The sequence below is a fragment of the Mesocricetus auratus genome, unplaced genomic scaffold (assembly GCF_017639785.1).
Source record: "Mesocricetus auratus isolate SY011 unplaced genomic scaffold, BCM_Maur_2.0 Super-Scaffold_100014, whole genome shotgun sequence".
NCBI classification, from domain to species: Eukaryota; Metazoa; Chordata; class Mammalia; order Rodentia; family Cricetidae; genus Mesocricetus; species Mesocricetus auratus.
In genome coordinates this window covers 18323834-18343767 of record NW_024429197.1, presented here as the reverse complement: position 1 = coordinate 18343767, position 19934 = coordinate 18323834, and the positions used below count along the sequence as shown (strand labels likewise).

The 19934-nt window shown below is 45.6% G+C and overlaps 1 protein-coding gene across 1 annotated transcript in view; it reads left to right on the top strand.

The window, feature by feature from the left end:
• Nucleotides 1–19934, top strand: part of Inpp5b (inositol polyphosphate-5-phosphatase B) — a 65760-nt gene that overhangs the window by 40216 nt on the left and 5610 nt on the right. The window contains 12 exon segments of the mRNA XM_040756676.1: nucleotides 1004–1171; nucleotides 2638–2739; nucleotides 4563–4677; nucleotides 5026–5142; nucleotides 5686–5873; nucleotides 7218–7329; nucleotides 8123–8232; nucleotides 9688–9823; nucleotides 13978–14088; nucleotides 14703–14865; nucleotides 16180–16415; nucleotides 19369–19482. Of these exon segments, the coding sequence (XP_040612610.1) occupies nucleotides 1004–1171; nucleotides 2638–2739; nucleotides 4563–4677; nucleotides 5026–5142; nucleotides 5686–5873; nucleotides 7218–7329; nucleotides 8123–8232; nucleotides 9688–9823; nucleotides 13978–14088; nucleotides 14703–14865; nucleotides 16180–16415; nucleotides 19369–19482 (1672 nt within the window).

The following is a 19934-nucleotide window of genomic DNA, read 5'->3' as shown; positions in this document are numbered from 1 at the left end:
CAAAAAAAAAGAAAGAAAGAAAGAATTTAATTGGGGGTTGCTTTTAGTTTTAGAGGTTTAGTCCACTATCATCATGGTGGGCAGCATGGTGGCATGCAGGCTGGTGCTGGAGTAATAGCTGGGAGTTATATCCATAAGCAGCAGGAAGAAAGCCTGGGCCTAGCATGGGCTTTTAAAACATCAAAGCCCACCTCCAGTGTTATACTTCCTCCATCAAGGCTACACCTACTTCAACAAAGCCACACCCCTAATCCTTCTAATCCTTTTACATAGTACCACTCCCTGGTAACTAAACATTCAAATATATGAGCCTGTGGGGCCATTTTTATTCAAACCGCCACACATGTCATTTAGTCAGTGCTGGGAATGGCTTCAAGAGCCTTATATACTTTAGTACACTAAGACATCTTCAATGAGTTTTTTAGGTTGTAACATAGGACCTGGTAGGTGAATTTGTCATATTTTTCTTACATTAGCTCTTGAATGATTTATGTCCTGACTACAAATACTACATAACAATGTGATCTAAATTTCCATTGCCTTTTTATTTTGGCTTATCCCAAGGGGTTCAGAGGACCTTACATTCTTGCTTTATGAGCCACAAAGGTTCAGAAGGAATGCTGTCACATCTGAGTTCCAATTATGCTCCACATCCTTCAGGAGGAAGAGGGAACTGTACTTTTGTAGTACTGGGGGTTTGAACCCAGGGCCTTGTGCATACAAGTCAAGTGCTCTGCCTATGGAGCTTTGTCCCAGTCTTCATTCTTTTTTCATTCATGGTCCCTTTGTGACCTAAGATGCTATGAGTATATTATCAGAAAAAAATCTCTATGTATAATTGACATATCAGTTTACTTAATCTCCCACTTGTTATTAGCAAGTAAGTTTAACTTTAACTCTTATTCTTCTGTGATACAGGTGCTAATGTGTGGGAACATCTAGCTTTATATTTCTTTTTCCATGCCAGACTCAAAATATGACTAAAGTGCTTTTATTTTTCCAGACAGAATAAATCTAAGTCTGAAATTACTGACATGGTTCGCTCCTCCACAATCACAGTATCAGACAAGGCTCACATTTTATCCATGCACAAGTTTGGGCTGCGAGACACAATCGTGAAATCACATCTTGTGCAGAAGGAAGAGGATTATACCTACATCCAGAACTTCAGGTAGCTCCCCAGGTTCTCCACAGTTTTGTTTCTCTTGAGACAGGATGTCACTCTGTAGTCCTATCTGGCCTGGAACTGTCGTGTAGACCAGGCTGGCTTCAAACTCATGGAGATCCCCTGCCTCTGTTTATGGAGCTCTGGGACTTAAGGTGTGCATCAGTGGATTTTCAAAATGATCATCCTGCTCTCTGAAGTTTACGCAACTGCCTCACACACCTTGGATTTGGAAGCAGATTACTCTGTTTGATGTTCTTCCTTTTCAAAAAGTATCATTGCATTCCCTTTTTGGGGATGTGGGGTAGGGCATAATGCCCCCCTGTGTTATCCAGCTTGGTTTAGAACTTAAAGGATTGAATCATCCTCCTGCCTCAGCTGTAAAAATGCCAGGGTTATAGATGCGTGCTGTGGTGCCCACCCTGAACATGCTGTGTCTTTCCTGGGCAGGCTCTGTGGGTGATAACTGAAGTGAGTGGCGTGGCTTGCAGGTGGCTGCAGAGATATTTACAGGGACAAATGAGTACAGAACACTGAGCAGTTCCCACAGTCTTGAGTCCCTGCCTAAGGTTTTCTATTCCCGGGGTCACTCCAGGCCTTTGAAGAAAACCATTGAAAATGAAATTCATTAACGTTCAGTAGTAATTCTCTAAGCTGGTCTCACTGAACATTAAATGAATAAAACTTTCAGAGTTCTGCTGGAGCTTTAAAAATCATTGCACTGGGACTATTCGGTAAAATAACATTGTTTCTAGGCATATGGTGAAGAAATAACCTCTGACCACTCCTGCCACTTTTGCCAAAAGGAATTACTAAGTGCTTACCATCCTTTTCCTTTTAATAGCATCCACAGAGCAAAGTCATTTTGTGGCTTATAACTCCACAATGGCTATTTAAGGGCAGGAAGAATGTTCATAGCTGACTGGCTTGTGTGCTTGTCTGTCTGTCTGTCTGTCTGTCTGTCTGTCTGTCTGTCTGTCTGTCTATCTGAGATAGTGTCTCTCCATGTAATTGTGGTCGCTGTAAACTCAGTATGCAGCCCAAGCTGGTCTTGAACTCAAAGCAGTCCTCCTTCCTTACTGTCTCAAGCGCTGGGATTGCAAGCATGTGCCACCACACCTGGCTAAGAGAGGAACTATGGTGTCTGCAGCTATCACAAAGACAGACTGCTGGCCACCCTGTTGGTGGCATGATTATTGGTCTAGGTTAAATATGACATTTCGTAGGTGTTTTCTTTTTGGGCTTTCAAGACGGGGTTTCTCCGTATAGCCTTGGCTGTCCTAGAACTAGCTCTGTAGACTAGGCTGGCCTTTAACTCACTGAGATCCGCCTGCCTTTGCCTCCTGAGTGCTGGGGTTAAAGGCATGGGCCACCGCCGCCAGTCCATTTCTTATGTCTCAAAATGCCATTCCTAGAGACTGAACCCCAGACTTACTGTTTCCAGATCACTGATTGAGTCTCTTTGGTTACAGGTTTTTTGTGGGGACATACAATGTGAATGGACAGTCCCCCAAAGAATGCCTCCGGCCCTGGCTGAGCCACAGCACCCAGGCCCCAGATGTGTACTGTGTAGGGTGAGTGCTCCTCTTTTGTTGTTCCCGTGCTGAAGGAATGGGGACATGAATTGAGCTGAGTCTTCACAGCAGGTGAAGGAAATAAAACATGAGCTCAGCTCAGGGACAGCTGCTTCTCTGTTTGATGCTCTGCCTGATAAACAGAGGTCTGGCCATGTACTGCGCTTAGCATTTAAATGCCAATATTAATTTAGTATAACCTTCTGCTAAAAATTGGTGTGTCATTATTTGACATTCAACACATTTTTGGTCACAAAGCAAAAAATATTTTTGCTAGAAAAGGAAGGTTCCCTAAATTCTCATCAGGTAGTCAGTTTTGTGTATGTGTGTGCATGGGTGTAAGTGCATGCATTAGTATGGGAGCCAGAGGACAATCTGGCATTCCTTAGGCACATACGTGAGTGCATGCGTGCATGTGTGCGTGTGTGCGCGCACGCGTGTACAGGACAGACAGACAGGGTCTCTCTCTAGTCTGGGGTTCATTAGGACTAGGCTAGTTGACCAGCAAGCCCCACGAGTCTGCCTGTTTCTGCCTCTCAGCACTGGATGTGGATCACTATGCTTGGCCTTCATTTTGTTTGTTTTTCTTTTTTGAGACAGTGCCTCACTGTATAGCTCTGGCTGGCTTGGAAGTTGCTGTGTAGACCAGGTTGGCCTTGAGCTCACAGAGATCTGCATGCCTCTACCTTTGGAGTATTGGTAGTCGTAGTGTGAGCTACCATGCCTGGCCCTATGTTTAACTTTTTTGTTGTTGTTTTGTTTTTTTGAGACAGGGTTTCTCTGTGTAGCTTTCGAGTCTGTCCTGAAACTAGCTCTTGTAGACCAGGCTGGCCTCGAACTCACATAGATCCACCTGCCTCTGCCTCCCTACTGCTGGGATTAAAGGTGTGTGCCACCACTGCCTGGCATGTTTAACTTTTTTTAACCGTGGTTTCTGGGGATCAAACTCAGGTCCTTGTTCTTGAAGGACAAAATACTTTACTGACTGAATCATCTTCCCAGCCTCTTATTTTATAGTTCTGAGGAAAGGTTTTACCATGTAGCACTGACTGGTTTAGAACTTGCCATGTGGAGCTGGCGGTGGTGGCGCACACCTTTAATCCCAGCACTCGGGAGGCAGAGGCAGGCGGATCTCTGTGAGTTGGAGACCAAGCCTGGTCTACAGAGTGAGTTCTAGGACAGCCTCCAAAGCTACAGAGAAACCCTGTCTCGAAAAAACAAACAACAACAAAAGGCAATTGTATTAAAAAAAACAAACAAACTTGCCATGTGGACCAGGTTGGCCTCACACATGTAACTGTCCTGCCTTTGCTACACAAATACTGGCTTTACAGGTGTGCACTATCACACCTAGCTTGGTTTTATTTTGTTTTGCTTTTGCAATGCAGTGGATTGAATGAAGAGCATTAAAATGTGTGAGGCAAGTGCTTTCTACTGAGCCCCTCTCTGAGCTCAAGCATTAATTTCCATACACTATCCTCTCGTTTCTACAGACTAAGTAAAGCAAAACCAACAAATAAACCTAAATATGAGCTCTAATTTGCCATTTGTCCTTGTTGGCCTAATGATTCTAGATGTAAAACTGGGGGGTGGGAGGTGCCTCTAACCAGTTCAGTGGTTAGTTCACAGAGAGGAAATGAGCTCATGTTTAGAGAAGCGCCTGGAAGTCCCATGGCATTCCGTTCTCTGGTTGTTTGTTTTTAGCTCCTCTGGAGGGCCCCGCAGTTCAGCTAGAGAGCTGGGACCCGAGCACCCGAGCAGACTTGGGGTGTATTCCCTGCGTGCCGCCTTTCTCCCTGGTTCACTGTTGCCTGTCCACATAGGTTCCAGGAGCTCGATCTGAGTAAAGAAGCCTTCTTCTTTCATGACACCCCAAAGGAGGAAGAGTGGTTTAAGGCCGTGTCAGAGAGCCTTCACCCAGGTGCCAAGTATGCAAAGGTAAGGGAGAAGCCAGGGACTTTGTCACTTTCTGTATCCTGCAAGGAAAGCCAGAGATAAATGCTCAGCTTATTGGTGACCCTTCAGTGGAAGCCATTCCTAGTCAGCTTCACATTTCTCCAGAGGGGCCTGTCTGAGCGGAAAGATGCAGGGTCTTGGCACTTGGAAGTAGTTTGGGGTATCATGTAGTTTGCACAGTGAGTGGCACAGACTACTTGTATCCTGGTCTGGGGGAGGAAGTGCATCAGTGCTTCAGGCAGCTCCCACACCACATTTCCCTCGGGACATTCTGGTTTCCAGCTTCTGTCTGAGACAGCCATCACTTGAGAATTGGGCTCTGTGTTCCAGGTTAAGCTCATCCGGCTGGTTGGAATTATGTTGCTGTTGTACGTCAAACAGGAACACGCAGCACATATCTCAGAAGTGGAAGCTGAAACTGTGGGGACAGGAATCATGGGGAGGATGGTGAGTCCCTGGTAATGTTTTGCACATGGAGGACCTTGACCTTGTTTTGACTCAGCTTCTCAGGATGTAGGAATCATACAGACCCACCTGAGATGCTGCTGTTGCGCGATGAGCTGGATTGAGTAGACAGTTTAGAAAGCCAGCTGGTGCATTTCTCTATCCTAGTGATTAGTCAGCGCCGGAGCCTCTGCTTGACCGGCCTGTAGGGTAGTATAGTACAGAAACTGTTTTGGCCACCTAGGAAAACAGTCCTGTAGGTTTGCAATGTCCTCCTCTTACTCCTAGAATCCCGTTCTTAGATTCCTCTACAAGAACTGCACTGGACATGTGGCTGGCTCACCAGTGATTCAGAGAAAAGAATAGAAGGTTGAGAAAGGCAGATCCTGACCCAAGCTTTCTGTAAATGGCTAGTCGTTTTGCTTGGGAATTTGTATTCTTATCTGTAAGATATAGATAGTAATCCCATAGGGCCATTGTGAAGACAAAGGCAAAATGTATGAAAGTCTGAAGGTTTAATGACTGAGGAGGGGGTCCTTTCACTAGGGTAACAAAGGAGGAGTGGCCATCAGGTTCCAGCTGCACAACACGAGCATCTGCGTTGTAAATTCCCACTTGGCAGCCCACACAGAAGAGTACGAGAGGAGGAACCAAGACTACAAAGACATTTGTTCTCGAATGCAGTTCTCTCAGGTGGACTCAAGCCTCCCCCCTCTCACCATTAGCAAGCACGAGTGAGTCTGAGTTTCTTCCCTCCTCAGTCCCCTCGTGTGACTGCTAGACTCTGGGTTCTCCATCGTGCTGGGGGAGGTGAATGCTGGAGGGTGGGTAGCTGCCAGCTCTTATTTGTCTCTTGGAAATTCTTGGCTTCCACACTTACCATCTGGAAGACCTCTAGAACCATTGTCAAGTATCACTCGTCCCTGGAGAGGCATGGGGCTTATTTGCCTAGAAATCTGTCTTGATTGAGTACTGGGGGCAAAGCAGCCAAGGAGCTTGCATCTCACTCACAGTTTGGAATACCGTTTTAGCTTTCCAAGTCTGCTCTTCCAGAGCATGTGCAGTTGATGCTGGACAGTGCTTCTTGCCTGCACTTGCTCGTTAATTCTGGATTCTACTTGTCAAAAACCATAGTTGCAGCTGCACAGAGCGTATTGTGCCAGTGTTTGTTCATTCTCTTTATTTCATTTTTCTCCAAAACTTGCTATTTTGTCTGATTTCAAAGCCTTGGAATTTCAGACTTTATGGTCACAGTGGAAATTTATGGATCTTCTTTTAGAAAGAGGAGGAAACCCCTGGGGTCCTGTCCGAAGCAGTGGAACTATCTCTGTTTTGTTGGTATTCTGGAAGTTGACTGGATGACTGTTCTTTTCCAGGGTCCCTCGTGGAGAGCATGTCTCCTCCTTTGTGAGCTGGCATGGCCTTTTATTTGCTTTTAGCCTGAGGATGTGTTTGCTTGGGGAAGGGCACACTGCTAGGCAGATTATTTAGTGGCATGGCTGTTGCCTTCAGGTAGAGCAGTATTTGACTTCATGGCATGTCTGATATCAGGGAGCAGCAGCAGGGATATATAATGACCATGTGACACAGCTCTTCCCAGGAGTGCAGAGTAAGCCAGTGATGTGGTGGGCAATCCAGGCTTTACTATTAAATGGGGCCTTTACTTCAGATAGTTTTCCCTGGAAAAATGCTATCTTGCTTTTAGACATCGTTTGTTTGTTTGTTTTTGTTTGAGTCATGGCCCGCTATATAGCTAAGCTAGTTTGTGACTGGCTATACTCCTGTATCAGCTTCTAGAGTGCTGGGATTATAGGCATGTGTCATGACACCAGCAGACAGGCATTGCTTTTAGATCTTACGAGTCTGTCTTTTCAACCATACTCCAGCCCATTTATGATGAGTGTGGGCCAAGACAATTGAGTCAGCAGTGGGTTAGATGTGTTAGGAAGTGGGTGGGAGGGAAAATTCTGCCATAGCTAAGTGTCTGTCCCCCTCTGGGGCTTCTGTCCGATGTATCCTGAGTAGAAAGGGTGAGAGCCTCTCCTAAAGCCTGTCACTTCTGTGCTCTGTCCTCACAGTGTCATCTTGTGGCTGGGGGATCTCAACTACAGAATAGAAGAGCTGGATGTGGAAAAGGTGAAAATGCTCATCGAAGAGAAGGCCTTTCAAACCCTGTATGCGTATGATCAGGTACAGACGGGCTCCGTGTCTCCCTCGGGCAGCCGCTTCTCCACCGTGAGAGCAGAGCCCAGTTCCTCCTTCCCCAGCTTGGGAGGCCTCCCTGAGGACCTGATGTCCACTCGTGCCTGCATTCCATCTGCATTCCTCTCTCTTGGCTCTGTCCTGGAAGCACGTTGTGTCCTTAGAGTAAGAACACGCTCTTTCTTGTCTACAAAGAAATCAGGAGTTTGTTTGTTTTTCCATCAGTAAAGAAACCACTTGGTGTATTTTAGGTGATTTACTAATTCTCTTTAGTCTGCTGCTCCTGCCTCCTCCTTTTCACCAGTTTTCTCCAGTGTGAGCAAACTCTCTCAGCTCTTCTCTTCACCCGGATAGTCAGTTCTGCGGCCTGCCGTTTCCACCGTCTTTCTGAGAGCAGCAGCCGCCTCACAGGCTGACTTGCTTTGCTGCTCTGCTCAGTAGACTTGAGACTTACTTCTTAGGTGCTCAGAACTGTCCAGGATGCTGAGGCCATCTTTCTTTTCCACCAGAGCTCTTGTCCCCTTCTTGACAACCTTGGCATTGTTAGGTCTGAAGCCTTCAATTCTCCTTCTCTCTCCCGGCACAGGCTAGTTGAAGGAGAAGTATCTTAGCTTTGCTGTTTCTCTTAATGAGACCATTTCATTATTGACTCGTGGCATAGGAGTTCTTACATTCTTAACCTTTTAAGTAGGGCCTGGGATGTGGATTGATTTCATGGTCTCCATTAATCCCACATTGACCTTTTATTCTGAGGGCTTTTCTCTCCCATTCTTTTGTATAGCTGAAAATTCAAGTGGCTGCCAAAACCGTCTTTGAAGGCTTCACAGAGGGTGAGCTTACCTTCCAGCCTACGTACAAGTACGATACTGGCTCTGACGACTGGGATACCAGGTGGGTCAGAAGTCACTTCTGGGGGTTAAGGAGATAGAAACCTAGGAATTCTGGGAAATACTGGCCCTTGTGGACCTGAAGAGGTTGAATTCCTATGACTCTCCATGTTTTCCACTGTGGTCAAACATTTCCTCTTGGTATCTACTCTCTAAACCCGCTGCCTTTCCACATTATTTCTCTCTGACTTAGGCATCATTCCATCATGGGGTTTGATACTGGATACAGATTGACTTTCCTTTCTTTCTTTCTTTTTTTTTTTTTTTTTGAGACAAGGTTTCTCTGGGTAGCCTTGGATGTCCTTGCTCTGTTGATCAGGCTGGCCTCAAACATACAGAGACCCATCTGCCTCTGCCTTCTGAGTGCTGCAATTAAGGGTGTGTGATACCACCACCCAGCTTTTCTTTTTAAAAAGATGTATTTATTTTTATTTTATGTGAATGAGTGTTTTTGTCTGTATATGTGCATGTGCACTGTATGCTGGCCTGGTACCTGCAGAAGCCAGATTAGGGCACCAGATACCATGGAACTGGAGTTATAACTCCAGTTGGTTGTAAGCCACCATGAGGATGCTGAGAACTGAACCCAGGTCTTCTGCAAGAGCAGCAAGTGCTCTTAACTGCTTAGTCATCTCTGCAGCCCACCAATTGACTTTGAGCTGTGTTTAAGGTAATGTGGTGATTCTGGCTAAACCTGTGCTTGGTCTTAACATACTAGTTGATATTTCTTAATAGTGCTTACCATATGCCACACACTCCTGGATATATTTGATTTGTATATCTCAGTCTAACCTGTTAAGAACCCTTTGAAGGGGCTGGAGAGATGACTCAGCACTTAAGAGCACTGAATGCTCTTCCATAGGGTTCAATTCCCAGCACCCACATGGCAGCTCACACCTGCATGTAACTCCAGATTTAGGGGACCCAAACCCATGGCAAAACACAAATGCACATTAAAAAAAGTTAAAAAAAAAAAAAAGAACATGTTGAGGGAGATGTAGTTTATTATGACACTGGCTCTGAGTGAGGTATGGAAAAGTCAGGACACTGGCACTGATGTATAGAAAAGTCATGATTCTGGCACTGAGGTATAGAAAGTCCAAGAGCCTCCCAAACATGCAAGTGTTAGAAGCAGAGTTTGAACTCAGGCAGCAGAAATCCACAGCCTGTTTCCTTAACCACTGTCTTCTAAGGAGTATAAAGAGCTTATTCTCCCGTTTTGTTTTCACTATCCCCGCGCGATCTTTTCTGCAGTTTTCTGTTGGACCTGCACAGTTGCTGTGGATGACACCCACAGGAACACCTTGCTCCTCCATGGGCCTAGCCATCCGCCATCTTGCATACCCTGGCTGCATGGACATGGAGGCTCTGCCTTGCTGCTCCTGCCTGGGCCATGGCATGTAGTAACAGCGGGCCCTGCTCCTTCTGTGAGCCTACCGGTGTGGACTTTGTATTTCAGTGAGAAGTGTCGTGCTCCTGCCTGGTGTGACCGGGTCCTCTGGAAAGGAAAGAACATCTCCCAACTGAGTTACCAGAGCCATATGGCCTTGAAGACCAGTGACCACAAGCCCGTCAGCTCGGTGTTTGACATTGGGGTAGGTGGGCAGCTCGCTTCTATACCTGGGCTACCTTTTGTCCTGCTGATCTCCTCCTCTTAGTCTTGAGTGTGAGGAAGCCTTTTTTAAAATTTGTTTCAGGTCCTGGAAAGATGACTCAGATATTAAAAGTCCTTGCAGCTCTTGCAGAGGATCCATGGTTGGGTCCTAGCACTCATGTTGGGTTACTCAGGATCCCCTGAGCAGGTGGATCCAGTTCCAGGGGAACCACTTGCCTCTCCAGCATTGCATGCATGTGGAGCACAGACATACATGCAGGCATAATACCTTCTTAGTCAGGGGTACTATTGCTGTGATGAAACACCATGACGACTAACACAACTCGAGAGGGAAGGGTTTATTTGTCTTATGTTTAGAAGCCATAGAGGAGTGCTGCTTGCTGGCTTGCTTCCATGGCTTACTCAGCCTGCTTTCTAATAGAACCCAAGACCACCAGCCCAAAGGTATCCCCACACACCCAGTGGGCTAGGCCCTCCCCATCAATCACTAGTTAAGAAAATGTGCTACAGGCTTGCCTACAACTCCATCTTTTTTTTTTTTTTTTTTTTTTTTTTTTTTTGGTTTTTCGAGACAGGGTTTCTCTGTGGCTTTGGAGGCTGTCCTGGAACTCGCTCTGTAGACCAGGCTGGCCTCGAACTCACAGAGATCCGTCTGCCTCTGCCTCCTGAGTGTTGGGATTAAAGGCGTGCACCACCAACGCCTGGCACATCTAAATACTTCTACATACATGGATGTTCCCTTTTGCCTCTTGGACTTTGTTTATGCATTTGCAACTGAGTGGGTCAGTATTCTAGTATTCTGTATATAACACACAGACCTTAGAAAGAGCTCACATTGTACACACTCTGAGAACATCTTTTCCTTCCCTGAAAATGTTTTAGGGCTGGGGATTGTAGCTTAGCTGGTACAGAACTTGCCTAGTTTGCATGAGGTGCTATATTCAGTTCCCAGAACTACACAAACCAGATATGGTAACACATACTTCTAACCCCAGCACACAGAAGGCAGAGATAGGAAGATCAGGGGTTCAGGGTCATCCTTGGCTACATAGGGGACAGTCTGACTCTGTTCTTCCCCCACTCCCACTCTAAGAGATAATATGCTTTAGGGGATTTTTCATGACAGTAATGGTACAGTTTCTTCCCCCATTATTTTGGTTTTTTTAAAAATATTTGTGTGTGTGTGTGTGTGTGTGTGTGTGTGTGTGCATGTATACTACAGTGCTCATGGAAAGTTCTGGGACCTATGGGACTTCATCATATGGATTCCAGGGATCAGACTCAGGTCCTCAGGCTTGGAGGTAAGCCCTTATATCTGTTGAGCCATCTTGAAGGTCTGCTCCTTAGTAGTTTTAAAAGCTGAAAACTTTTCTCTAGTAGGGATGAACCATAATGTATCGATGATTTGTTTGCAAAATATCTCCATTATATGTGGTGCTGTGTATTTTTTTTTATGTCTGAATATTTCTGTAGACTGGATCTCTCTCTCTCTCTCTCTCTCTTTGTTTTTTCTTTTTTTGAGATAGGGTTTGTAATCCTGACCCTGGCTGTCCTATAACTCCCTCTGTAGACCAGAATGGCCTCAAACTCATAGATCTACCTGCCCCTGCCTCCTAAGTACTGGGATTAAAGACGTGTGCCACCACTGCCTGGCTTAGACTGAAATTCTTAGTGGTGACATTAGTAGTTCAAGAAGAATTATATTTTAGCAGCATGGTGGTGCATGTAGTTTGAACTATTCAAAGAGCTGTGACAGGGTTGCTTAAGCCACGGAGTTTGAGACCAGTTTGGGAAACATAGCAAGTGTGTGTGTGTGTGTGTGTGTGTGTGTGTGTGTGTACCATATATTTTTAATTTATTAGTTATGAGAGGGGTGCAGTAAATGTATGTGAAGGGACACAATAAAGAAACTACCTGGGGGCTGGAGAGATGGCTCAGAGGTTAAGAGCACTGACTGCTCTTCCAGAGGTCATGAGTTCAATTCCCAGCAACCACATGGTGGCTCACAACCATCTGTAATGAGATCTGGTGCCCTCTGCTGGTGTGTAGACGTACATGGGGGCAGGGTGTTGTGTTCGTAATAAATAAATAAATCTTTAAAAAAAAAAAGAAACTACCTACAGGCCTCCATTATTTTAATGTGAATAAGAGAAAATATCCAGAGGCATCTGGAGTAGTTCAGAGCAGAGAGAAAGAAGACAGCATGGCCTGCGCTAGGAAGTGGGAGAGAATAGTGGAGATAGCGAAAGGATAGAGGATAGAGTACAGTAAGAGAGCAAGAGGACAGCAAGAGCTAGCGTTGAGGGGGGGAGGCACGACACGGACAGACAGGCGGATGACAGACGGACGGACGGATGGACGGGGGAAATAGAGAATAGTGGGTGATATAGGAAGGATGAGTAGCTGGGGGAGGGAGAGGCCAGCAGACTACTGTGGACTTAGAAACACGCAACGGACACTGTGACACTGAGGGAGCCTGGAGGCCAGTGTGGGATTTGATATGCTGATAGGCGCCACAGATAGCCGTATGTCCCTTCTGCCAGAGGTGAGGGAAATTACTACTTTTGGTAGAGGGGAACCGGTTTCACAAGTTCCTGAGAAATGCTTTTATCTACCCACCAGCAATCCTCTGTAGTCCAGCTTGAGCTCATTTCTACATATATGGACTGCCTAAGCCTAACATTCAGTGCCTACCGATTTATTCATGTCTGTTCCCAACAGCTCTTATCATTAAAAGAGAGAAAGAGACTCATTTGTTTGGTTATTTATTTATTTATGTGCTTTTGTGACAAGGGCTCACTATGTAGACCAGGCTGGCCTCAAACCCAGAAATTTGGATTAAAAGTACAGGCCACCATGCTGGGAAAGATTTGTTTTTATGTGTATGAATGTTTTGCCTGCATACATGCATATGTTTGCCTGCATGCTTGGTGCTTTCAGAGAGAGGGAGAGGGTGTGAACCTCCTGGAACTAGAATTACAGATGGTTGTGAGCCACCATATGAATGACGAAAACAGGGTCCTCTCTAAGAGCAGCCTGAACTTTGAACTACTGAGTCATCTCTCCAGTCACAATTTTTACCATTTTACACTCCTACCAACTGCATATGAGCTTAGTTTCCTGTAGCTTTGCCAATAATTTTTTAAAATTTAATTTTAGTTAATGTGCATTTGTCTTTGTTTTTTGTTTTGCCTGAATGTATGTCTGTGTGAAGGTGTCAGATCCCCTGGAACTGGAGTTACAGATAGTTGTGAGCTGCCACATGAGTGCTGGGAATTAAACCTGGGAACTCTGAAAGAGTAGCCAGTACTCTTAACTGCTGAGCCATCATCTCTCCAGCCCCACCAATAATTTTTAAAATATTTTTAGTCAATATAATGAAAAGAGAGAGACCATTGTCTTAGGTTGCAGCTCCACCGTTCCTAGTGAAGTCAGACATTCCAGTACTCATTTATTTGCATTTCATCACCAGTGGTTTCTGTGTTGCTTTGTATTACCTGTTCTTGCAGGTGTAGTAGAGTAGATGCAGGTCAGAATCTGAAACTGGAGAAGAGCCTAAGGCTGGGTGTGGTGGCTCTCAACTTTAAGCTATGAGTTAGATGCCACTCTAGTCTACATAATGAGATATTCTCTGCGGGGGGGGGGGGTGTACTAAGTAATGTTGCAATTAACATTTTATTGTTGAAAAGTGAAAAACAAAGGTGTTTATAATTAAAATACAGAAGGCAGAGCCTGATGTATTCTTCCTTGCTGATGAGTTCTGGTTAAAAAAGCCAAGAAAGACATCTTTGTATCAAAACCATAGAAAAATATCCCACTGATGGCCTTTGGGTGGCAGCAAGCAGGACACAGATAGAAAAAGTCTTTTGGCTAAGACCTGAGACCCAACAGGAAGAGCCGCCAGAACATTCCAGTGTCCTCCTGCTGATCAGGAAGCAGACTGCCTTGCTGTAGCTTGGGGATCTTACCGAGTCTATCATTATTTGGGTCATTTGTTAACAAACTAAATCTACTTAGCTGTCACTTTCTGAAGTGTGGGCAGCTGCTGTTTCCTGATACCCCAAACATCCTCAACTCCAAGAAAGAAGAATGGGCAGAAGGTTCCACACTCAGTCTCTGATGTTTGCCTCCCAGGTGAGGGTCGTGAATGAAGAACTCTACCGGAAGACGCTGGAGGAAATTGTCCGCTCCCTGGATAAGATGGAAAATGCCAACATTCCTTCTGTGTCACTCTCCAAGCGGGAGGTAGGAAAGACCCAGACTTGTTAAGAATATTAGCATCAGGGGCTGGGGAGTTGGCTCAGTCGGTAGGACCTAAGTTCAAGTCCCAGAACCCATGTTGGGGTGGTGATGGGCGCTGGGCATTGTGTTGGGTATGGTGGTACTTCCTTTATTCTCAAAACTAGGGAGGCAGAGGCAGGTAGATCTCTGAATTCAGGCTAGCTTGGTCTATAACAAGTTCCAGGAATTCCAGGCCAGCCAGGGCTACATAGTGAGACTGACTCAAAAAAGGAATGGAGTTTTAGGGAAGACACTTCATGCTGCAGATGCCCAGCCCTTTGGCAGAGTGAGCTTGACCTTCAGGTTCAGGGGCCTACTTGAGCGTGGTGTTTTGGAAGTGGCTTCAGATGTAGAAGATGGGAGCTTTGTTTGCTCAGGAGACTTACTTATAAAAACAACTTGGGCTTTGGCTTGCCTGGGTCACTGTTCTTCAGCAGCAACTGTGCCCTCTCTGCTAAATACAATACAGAGAGATGTTCCTTCATTTTCTTCCCAAGACAAATATTTTTCCCAATCAGGGTGGGTGCATGACTTGAGAAGAGCACTCTGGTTCTAACTAGTCCCTTGTGTGTTCCCAGTTCTGTTTTGAGAATGTGAAGTACATGCAGTTACAAACAGAGTCCTTCACGATTCATAATGGCCAAGTACCTTGTCAGTTTGAATTCATCAACAAGCCTGAGGAATACTCTTACTGTAAGCAGTGGCTGACTGCCAAACCCAGCAAAGGCTTCCTCCTGCCAGGTAACACACCTCTTCCCAGGCTCTGGTTTCTGAATGCCCTGCCTGTCCTTTTCATTTTTCAGCAAGATCTTTTTGCTTCTGAATGCTTTATTCTTGGCCAGAAACTTTTCTCGTTTTGCTTTGTCTTGTGTGTTTTTGAGATAGAGTCTCTCTATTATATAGTTCTGGCTATCCTGGAACTCACTATGTAGGGCAAGGTGACCTCACAGAGATCTGCCTGCCTCTGCTGGATCTGAACCTCCCCCCCCCCCAATCCCTATAGCTGAACTCAACCATATAAAATGTAAAGTACTGACAATGGGCATGTGTTCAGTTTCAAGAATATTTTAGTCTTGTGTACCATAATCTTGCAGAGTTGTGAGATTACGGCTGGTACTGTCACTTTAGGGCCATCTCTACTGCCTATTTTATTATAATCAGTGCCCAGGTGTCTGAATGAAAAAGAAAAGGAAAGAACATGACTCCTCCTAGATATGGTGAAGGAGAAAGTTTAGTATAAGAGGGAGAGTGTAGGTAGCAGTAGAGACATCTGGGAGAGTCTAGAGTGGACATGACCAGGCTAAGCAGGGCCATATGGGGAGAAGGGGAGGGGAAAGCAAAGAGGAGAGAGGGGGACCAGGTGCAGCAGCCTGGAGGTCAAAGGCACAAGAGAGTCGGGTAACCAAAATGTCTGGATTATATAAGGAAGAGCCTCTGGAAAAAGGGCAGCCCAGCCCCAGGGCTGGAGAGTTCAGGGTGGGGTATGCCAGCCATACCCTGTAACAGGTAGGGACTGAGGGAAGCTGGATATGTTAAATAAGCACCTAAGCTTTTTGTCCCAGAGTTTGAGAGTTAACAATATCCACCCTCGTTGAGAGAGAGCTAATGGGTAGTAATCTAGAAATGGTAACAGCCTCCCCCCATCATGTTACTTCCCCATTCTGCAACTGGAGGATTAAGAGTGTTTTCTGGGTAGTTCCCAGGTGATAACTTACTTCCCTGGACCTTCAAGGGGCAGGTGTTTTCATCCTACCTGGTCCAAGGCTGCTCCTTTGATTCATGCCTTCTTACTGGATTCATTCTCCTGGTTTAAGCTCTACTGCTTAGTACGTGGGTTTCTGAGCGTTTGTCTCCAGTTTGCATGTGTTACTTTCACATTTCCAGGTTGGACTGTGCACGTTTTGTGCTTCCCCAGTGCACAGGTCCTTGTCAGTTGATGCCTTCTGCTTCCTTTCTTAAGCCTTGCTGCCTTGCTGCCTTGCTCTCTCCCTCCTGGCTCTTCCTCTTTGCCTTGACTGCTCCCTAGCTGACGTTACTTTTAAACTTTTTCTGCAGATTCTCACGTTGAGATTGAATTGGAGCTCTTTGTAAATAAGGCTACTGCCACAAAGCTCAACTCAGGCGAAGACAAAATTGAAGACATTCTGGTTTTGCACTTGGACCGGGGAAAGGATTACTTTTTGTCTGTGACTGGGAACTACCTGCCCAGCTGTTTTGGGTCTCCCATTCATACATTGTGCTACATGAGGGAGCCAATCTTAGACCTGCCACTGGAAACTGTTAGCAAGCTGGTGAGTAACAGACCTGAGGAAACATCCAGTAGTGGGCAGCTTGGGTCAAACACTGTAATTCTATATCTACCTTCTTGGATGTAAGCTTTTTGAGGCGTAACAAGCCACCCCCCAGTCAAAATGATACTGAGATGTCTCTCATGACTCTTGCTTTTTTCTGCTGGTCCAGCTGAGGCTCATTTGTGCTAATGTAATGAGGCAGCAGTTGTATTGGCCCTCCTGGTGAAGGTAGCCTCTCTGTCTGCCTCAGTATTGGTTGCCCTCTGGCCTCTGTACATGGGCCATCAGCTTTCAGGAAGTGAGCTCAAGCTTCTGCAGGTAGAGGCAAGAACAAGGGAAAACTGGAGGCCTTATGTAGCTGATGAAGCCTACACAATACCACTTCTGCCTTGCTGTGTGGTTTGGAGCAAGTTGTGAAGTCAGCCCAGATTCCAGCATAGACAGACTCACCTGCTGTGGACAGCTGCAGAAGATGGCCATACTTTCCAGGCTGATTTCATACACGTTTATGTGTTAGGGTAGCAAGTGACATTAACAAAACTCCATAGGCTTACACTTTTTAAAGAACAAAAGTATAGTATTCATAGTTTGAGTGGCTGAGGTATATGATGAGGGCCCACTTGGTGCATAAATGGCCGGCTCAGTGTCCTCATATCAGGAGTGAGACTCTTGTTGTTGGTTGTTTTTGGTTTTTGGAGACAGGGTTTCCCTGTGTAGCTTTAGAGCCTGTCCTGGAACTAGCTCTTGTAGACCAGACTGGCCTCGAACCCACAGAGATCTGCCTGCCTCTGTCTCCCAAGTCCTGGGATTAAAGGCGTGCGCCACTACTGCCTGGCGACTCTTGATTTTCTTACTGCACATCAGTCTCATTTGTGACCACTCAGCCCTCAATACTACCTCCCAAAGGCCCCACTTCAAATACCATCACATTGGTGACTGAGATTCATCATGATAATCTCGGTGGGATGGAGGAAACCACATGGCATTAACATTCAGTGTCCAGCAAAGCAGTGCAGTAGAGAGACTTAGCCTTGATCCTAAGATCCTAGTGAAAGTTCCCATTTTAAAAAACTGTCATCTGGGAGCTAAGAGATAGCTCAGCTGATAAAAGTGCTTGCTATGCAAGCATGAGGACCTGAGTTTGGTTCCCCAAAACCCATTAAAAAGGTACATGTCCCCAGGCAGCAGTGGCACATGTCTTTAATCCCAGCACTCAGGAGGCAGAGATGGGTGGATCTCTGTGGGTTTGAGGCCAGCCTGGTGTACAGAGAGAGTTCCAGGACAGGCTCCAAAGCTGCAGAGATCCCCCCTCCCTCCCCCCCCAAAAAAAGAATATGTCTGTGATCCCAGTCTAGGGGTGGAGACGGGTGGCCATGGGAGCCCATTGGTTAGGCATTCTAGACAAACTGGAAAAGTTCCAGGTTCAGTGAGAGACCCCTGTCTCTAAGAGTAAGTGGAAATCAACTAAAGAAGGCACTCAGTATTGATCTGGCCACCACACGCATACACACACACACACACACACACACACACACACACACACACCACATATGTACATACACATACACCACATGCATATGTATACACACACACACACACATACACACACACCAAACAGACAAATAAATAATGAGGATCTGGCAGGTTATCCTAAAATAAATCCTATGGAGTATCCAAACACAAGAGAACAAGTTTGCCACAAATTTAGGTAATTTGTACACTTTTTTTTTTTTTTTTTTTTTTTTTTGAGACAGGGTTTCTCTGTATTGTCTTGGAGGCTGTCCTGGAACTCGCTCTGTAGACCAGGCTGGACTCGAACTCACAGAGATCCGCCTGCCTCTGCCTCCCGAGTGCTGTGATTAAAGGCGTGCACCACCAACGCCCGGCCTTGTACACTTCTTTTTAAACTCATATTTTCAGTTAGGGGCTCTTGAGCTATCCTCTCTATTATTCAATATGGATGAAAAACAACTCCAGTCAAGGAGAGCGATTTGTCATAGGTCACGTGATGAGTGGCAGTGGACCTGGAGCTGGGCTGCAGTTCTGGGCTCACAAACATGTGCTCTTTCCTCAGTGGCTTTATTTATTTATCTATTTATTTATTTATTTATTTATTTTGGTTTTTTGAGACAGGGTTTCTCTGTGACTTTGGAGGCTGTCCTGGAACTCACTCTGTAGATTAGGCTGGCCTTGAACTCACAGAGAGTTCCTCAGTGGTTTTAACAGTGGAATGCTGGAAGAACTTTTTTCTGTAAGTTAGGGCATATACTATTCCATTCATTGAAACTGTTTGCCATAACTCTCCCCATGCTTAGAAATCACCTTTTGTAAGCCAGGTGGTGGTGACACACACCTGTAATTTCAACACTTGGGAGGCAGAGGCAGGCAGATCTCTGATCTCTGTGAGTTCGAGACCAGCTTGGTCTACAAAGTGAGTTCCAGGACAGCCAAAGCTACATAGAGAAACCATGTCTTGAAAAACCAAAAAAAAAAAAAGAGAGAGAGAGAAAAGAAAAGAAAAAGAAATCACCTTTTGCCAGGTGTTGGTGGCCCACGCCTTTAATCACAGCACTCGGGAGGCAGAGGCAGGCCGATCTCTGTGAGTTCGAGGCCAGTCTGGTCTACAGAGCGAGTTCCAGGACAGTCTCTAAAACAATACAGAGAAACCCTGTCTCGAAAAACAAAAACAAAAACAAAAACAAAAAAGAAAAAGAAAAAGAAAAAGAAAGAACCTTTGTCACTCAGGTGTACCACCTGGTTTCCTCTTTTTGTTGTTATTGTTGTTTGTTTTTATTTATTTATTTATTTTGAGACAGGGTTTCTCTGTAGGCCTGGTCTTCTTTTTTTATTTTTACTTTTGGACGCATTGAATAGCTTCCCCTTCCTGTTTGTTATCCCCATATCATGCATTTTCCGGAAGTTCCACCTTGTCATGACTTTTCTTTCTTTGGAGACTTTGATGCCAGTGCAGACAGCAGATGACAGGAGCCAGCTGGAGAACCCCATGGAAATCCCCAAAGAACTCTGGATGATGGTCGATTACCTGTATAGAAACGCTATCCATCAGGTAGGTTGGGGTTAAGGCAGTCAGCGGGGACTGCAGCCAGGCTGCCTTGAGAACTTATGTATGGAAAGCTTTTGTCCCAAAGAATCTATGGAGAATTTTTCTGCCCCCAGAGGTGAGTGCATGTTTGGTACTTGACCCTGACTCCCCATCGGAAAGCAAAGTAGACTTCCCAGCTGTGTGTTTCTTCCCCAGGCCTCTTAGTCTCCCCAGAGAAGGACTTCTGAATGCCTCCTGGGAGGTCATTTTGATGTCACTTTCAGGAATTCCACCTGTTTCTGAGAATGGGAGGGGCTACCTTGTTGACATTTCAGGCAGAGGACAGATGGCACCCCCAGGCTGTGAGTCTGGATAGATTCAGGCAGGCTTCCTGGGGTTAGTTGGTCAGATGACCTTGGCTATAGGTTTGTGAGGTCCAGGCTTCAAGGAGGCTGAGGGTTGAGGAGAATTCACGG